This window comes from Octodon degus, unplaced genomic scaffold (assembly GCF_000260255.1).
Source record: "Octodon degus isolate 3935 unplaced genomic scaffold, OctDeg1.0 scaffold00056, whole genome shotgun sequence".
Lineage (NCBI taxonomy): Eukaryota > Metazoa > Chordata > Mammalia > Rodentia > Octodontidae > Octodon > Octodon degus.
In genome coordinates this window covers 6,755,434-6,760,981 of record NW_004524632.1, presented here as the reverse complement: position 1 = coordinate 6,760,981, position 5,548 = coordinate 6,755,434, and the positions used below count along the sequence as shown (strand labels likewise).

At 52.8% G+C, this 5,548-nt stretch overlaps 1 protein-coding gene across 2 annotated transcripts in view; it reads left to right on the top strand.

The window, feature by feature from the left end:
* Positions 1-4,816: 4,816 nt before the first annotated feature.
* Ube2z (ubiquitin conjugating enzyme E2 Z) overlaps positions 4,817-5,548 on the top strand; it is a 12,758-nt gene continuing 12,026 nt past the window's right edge. Inside the window, exon 1 of one of the 2 annotated variants that reach the window (XM_023717970.1) lies at positions 4,817-4,826. Coding sequence is in view for 1 of the 2 variants with exons in the window: in XM_023717969.1 (XP_023573737.1) it covers positions 5,436-5,548 (113 nt within the window). In the remaining variant the exon portion in view is untranslated. Of the gene's footprint in view, positions 4,827-5,018 lie in introns of those variants that run through there. The other variant, XM_023717969.1, reaches the window with a different exon arrangement.

The following is a 5,548-nucleotide window of genomic DNA, read 5'->3' as shown; positions in this document are numbered from 1 at the left end:
GTATGTTGAATGTTTAAATATTCATTACAAGAAAGATACCTTGTTATCCTCAAAGTACTCCCTCACTTGAAACACATTCATCCCACTGTTCTTGCCACTATCTGAAGCAGTTCTGCAGGTCCTCTTTCTTGAAGGTCTTCACGAGGTGTGATAGCAAAGCTGTGAGGTCGCTGCCAAGTGCCCACGGCAGAGAGGGACTCCTGAGACAGTGACAAGAGTCAGCCGTCCATCCTTACTCACCGGATCTGATGCCACCGTGTGCCCTGACTTCCCCAAAGACCAAAGGACCATGAAAGGAGGTTTTCAGTGGATTCGGGACATTGGGGCAGCTGTGACAGTGTGACTAAAGGCACAAGAACGCACCTCCAGAGCTGCTTCAGAGTGGCAAGAGCCAGGGATCTTTGTGTTCAAAGCCAGAGAGAAGATTGGGGGGGGGGGGGCTTGGGGCAGGCTCAGCCCAGCCTGAGGGCAGGGCTGGTGTGGCACGTGGTGCTGGGGATGGAACCAAACCATGGTCCCCTGCTCCTGCCTAACCTTGCTTAAGCAGTTGCTTTAGACCACTGAGCTATCTCAGTGGCCCTTTTTTTTTTCTTTTGAGACAGGGTCTCGCCATGCAGCTCCGGCTGGCCTCAAGCTCACTGTAGCCCAGGTTGGCTCAACTCGCAGCGATCCTCCTCCCTCAGCCTCTCAAGTGCTGGGAATACCGGCGTCCACCACCACACAGGGCTCCTGAGTGAGGATTTTGAGGGGGTGTTTGTGGCAATGTGTCCTTAACTAAAAAATTTTTAAATTGACCAGGCGTGGTGGCACATGCCTTTATCCCAGCACTGGGGAGGCTGGAAACAGGAGGATTACTACAAGTCTGAGCTGCACAGTGAGACCCTATACCAAACACATAAAAAACATTAAATCTTTAACGTTTGCTGTCTTTTTCAATTGTGTCTCATGTGCTTTTTATATTCTCTGATGGTAGCAACCAAAAAAGTAATGAGGTGGGCCGGGGAGATGGCTCAGTAGAATAAGTGCTTCCCTGGCAAGCGCAAGGGCCTGAGTTCAATCTCCTGTTCCGGAAGGAAAAAAAAAAAAAAATGAGGGGCCGGGGGGATGGCTCAGTAGAATAAGCACTTGCCTGCAAGTGCAAGGGCCTGAGTTCAATCCCTGGTTCTGGGAAAAAAAAAAAAATGCTATGTGAGCTGAACAGGGTGGTACATCCTTATAATCCAGGCCTGGGAGCCTGAGGCAGGAGGGTCACCAAGAACTACACAGTTCAAAGCAGCCTGAACCCTATGAGTCTGTCTCAGTAATTCATTAAATCATCCATCTGGTTAGTTCAATGGATGTCTGTATCCACCTTAACATCACATTTTCCTCACTAATAGTGTGTGTATAGGGGCTGGGGAGATGGCTCAGTAGAATAAGTGCTTCCCTGATAAGCACTAAGGGCCTGAGTTCAATCCCCGGTTCTGCAAAAAAAAAAAAAAAAAAATTAGTGTGTGTATGTGTATTTTTTTCTTTTTAATACAGAGGATTGAACCCAGGACCTTTGCACTGAGCAATATCCCTATCCCCTTCTCTTGTTTGTGTTTGAAACGGGGTTTCTCTGTGATGCAGGCTGGCCTTGAACTCACTGTAAAGCCCAGGCGGGCCCCAAGCTCAGCCTGCTGAGCAGAGGGATGACAGCGTCCACCGGCAGGGCCGGCCCTGACAGACGTGTTCTTAAATGATTACGCAGAGCTGCTGGTACTGAGAAGTCTTAAAACACCCTCTCCGGGTTCACAGGTTACGCTGAATGGCCTGGAAAGCTATTGGCACTGAACCAAGAGAAAAGCTGGGCCCCGCAAGGAAGGCCTCTTGTGAGCCTGGGAGGGCAGGCGAAGGGGAGGGTCTTCCTGGGGTGTCTTAGAAAGTGCTGAGCCATGACCTGGGCTCCACACTCATCAAGCCCTGCCCTTTGGGGAGAGCGCCTCCCATGATCAGGGTGCCCCCGGTCTTGTTCCCCAGGATGACATGCGCCATAGCTCAGTGGTGAGCGCCTGTCTAGCAGGTTCCAGGCCCTGGGTTCCATCCTCAGTAACACACCATACAAAATTTTAAAAAAGAAAGCTGGGGGTGCCGGGGAGATGGCTCAGTAGAATAAGCACTTGCCTGGCAAGTGCAAGGGTCTGAGTTCAATCCTGAGTTCAGTTCCGAAAAAATTAAAAAAAAAAAAAACAAAGCTGGACATGGCTGGCCATACCTGTGATCCTAGCAGGCGGGAAGCTGAGGCAAGACTCCCTGTGAGTTCAAGGCCAGCCTGAGTTACACAGAGACCCTATCTCAAAAATAGGAAGTCAGACTGAGGGTCCAGGGCAGGCAGCTGCAGCGGCGAGGAGACACAGGCCTTGAGCTGGGTGCTCAGTCCCGGGCATGGGAACAGCTCGGGCTGGTGCCCTCCTGCCCTCTGCCACGCTGTCCTGGGAGAGCAGCCTGCTGTTGCCCTCAGCCACCCTGGAGGAAGCACTGGTGCCCCCCACTCCCATCTGTCTTGAACTCACAGCCATCCTCCTGCCTCATCCTCCAGAGGGTAGGAGGACAGGTGGGCGCCACCACACCTAGTTTTCTACTTCTGGAGCACTCATTGAAAGCTGAGCCCTGGAGACCGGAAGAGCTTCCTGCCCCGAGGTGGGGGTGGGGTGATCTGGCTGACCAGGGATAACCACAAAAACAAAAAGTAGTGGGTGCCTTAACACTTAACGGAGCCAGGAGCTGGGCAGGGAAGTCAGGCTTAACCACCAGAGGAGGGAGTAATTACGGTGGCTAATTAACAAGAATAATATGCCTGGGAGCGTGAGAGCACCAGCCTTGAGGACTGAGGAGCAACAAGTGGTTCTGGAGCAGTCACCCTGGCCAGCACTTCCCACCCATTCCCTTGCCATCTCCTCCAGATACCAGCTCTGTTCCTCGACTACAGATTAGGAGCAGAGAATGGATTTAAACTGCAAGGATTTTCCCAGGGAGGAAAAAAGGATTCACAGTAGGAAAAAAATGCAAAGGCCAGGAGGAGACAGAACAGGGTGGGGTGAATGGGGCATTTATTTGTTTGTTTGTTTGTTTGAGACATGGTCTCACTATGCAGTTCAGGCTGGCCTCCAACCCGTGGCGACCCTCCTGCCTCAGCCTCCTGAGTACTGGGATGACAGGCAGTTGGCACCGTTCTCAGTGAAGTGGCAATTATTTGTAGAGGGCTTGCCACTTTACAAAACACTTGTAGAAATGTCACACCTAATCCACAGAGAAGCTGGGCATGGTGGCCCGTCTGCAACATTGTGAGTTCAAGGCCAGCCTAAAGTACATAAACCTTATCTCAAAAAATAAAATAAAAATCCTCAGAGAAACCCTGACAGGCAGGGATTAGCACCATCCCATGGATGCAGACATAGGAAAGAGGTTAAACCACAACCTATTTTTTTCGGAAGCTCTGTAAGCATTCCCCCCCCCCCTGCGCAGTCATTTCCAGAGCAAGGGAGAAGCCAGTTTAGGGCCTCTGCAGCCTCTGCAGGGTGGGGCTGGGGCAGGGAGTCTTTCTTTTGAATTTGGGACTACCTTACTAAATCACACCCACGCAAAAATCAAAAAATCGCTTTTTTTTTTTTTTTCAGAACCGGGGATTGTACTCAGTCCCCTGCGCTTGCCAGGGAAGCGCTCATTCCACTGAGCCATCTCCCCAGCTCCAGGCATCTCCCCTGGCCCCAGAAGTCCATTAAAAGTAGGGACGATTGCCAGTTGGAATAGGCAAGACACTAGAACAATGCCCCAAGAGAAAAGGCAAAACCTTTGAGAGCAACCGTTGGTAGCCCTTTTCTGTCTCGTTTTGTTTTGGTTTGGTTTTGCCTGGTGGGGATTGAGCCTAGGACCTTTGAATTGAGCTACAGCCTCGGCCCTTTTTTAATTGTTTTCAAGAGGTTACACGCTGATTTTCTCTTTAGGAATGTAAAGGTCTGACTATTGAAAGGGCTTTAGTTTTTTTCTTTTGAGATAAGGTCTCAGCAAATTGTTAAGTGCCTGGGGCTGGGATTGGATTTGCGCTGGAACCTCCTGCCTCAGAGGGCTGGGATTACCCGCGCGCACTACCAGCCCAGTCTCTTCCATCTTTCCACGTCGGCATCTGTTTATACTGCTACGACCCTCTACCAACAAAGGGTGAAGTCTGTATAAAATACTGATTGATTTTCTTTCAAGTTAAGTAGGAAACGGTGCCTCGCTCAGGGCTCACAAATAATAGGTTTGCAGCCTCAGGGTGCGTGTGCGTGCGTGCGTGTGTGTGTGTGTGTGATGGGTGTGGCAACTGACAGGCTAATCGGCACAAGGTAAAATACTGTAAGTGCACGAGAGTTCCAGGGTCACGCGCGGCTTGAACTTGTGCACCTGGCTTGCGGTCCCCGCGCGGTGCCTGCTCTCCGTGTGACCCACGGAAGTGACTGGATCTCTGTAGGCCTGCTTTCCCATCTGTCCCAACAGCCTAATAATAGTCCTTACATCATCGGGCTGCCGAAGGGAATGAATACGGCAAAGCCGATAAAGTGCCTGACATTAAGCATTCAATAAATATCAGCTAAAATGCAAATCCGGAGCTTTCAATCAATATTGGCCATTAACATTCAGGTCCACAGGCCGTGATGGGGCAGTCCCAAAGCCCTGAAAACGAGATTTCTTTCCAAAAACAAACTTGGCGGCAAAGATGTAAACCAAAGTGACGTCATTCAGAAACGTCCCGGACAGTGTGGCCATCCATACACTTGGCGGCGGAAATGGTGTGTTGGCTGCCGGGTGCCGGCCTGCCCCCGCTGGTTGCCTCTAAATTTCCAAGCGCATCTGGCACCACAGGTTTTCTGACATTATAGTCTCTGTCCCTCCCTCTCCCTCGTCCCTCCCACGGGCTCCAGGAAGCGCAAGGCTACGGCTGGTTCTTTCAGATTTTATTTTCATATATATTGATTTTGAGCCCGGATCTCGCCGCAGTTCAGGCTGGCCTTGAACTCACTTTATAGCCCAAGCTGGCCTCGAATGCGCTGCACTCCTCCTACCTCAGCCTCCCAAGTGCTGGGACGACTGGCGTGAGCCAACCACAGCCGGCTTCTTCCCTTTTGAGTTTTTGTAAACGAAACGTTCCGCGCAGCCTGGCTCACAGCGCCCCCAGTTCCGCACAGCGTAGGACCTGCGCCGACCCAGCACCCCCGCTGACCACAACCCCCCCCCACCCTGGAGGACCGCGGTGGACGCTCTGGCCGCGCTGTCTCGGTGGTTGAGGCGGGAGTGGGCGGAGCGAGCATCGCCCGGGCTGGGACGCCGAGGGAGGGACGCTCTGGCCCGGCTCTCGGTGGTGCGGCAGCGGGCGGGAGCAGCGGCCGCTCTGGTCGGCGGACGTGCTGCCGAGCGGTCCCGGAAGCGAAGCAGCGATGGCGGAGAGTCCGACTGAGGAGGCGGCGACGGCGACGGCGGGCGCGGGGGCGACAGGCCCCGGGGCAAGTGGCGTGGCCGGGGTGGTCGGCGTGAGCGGCGGCGGCGGCAG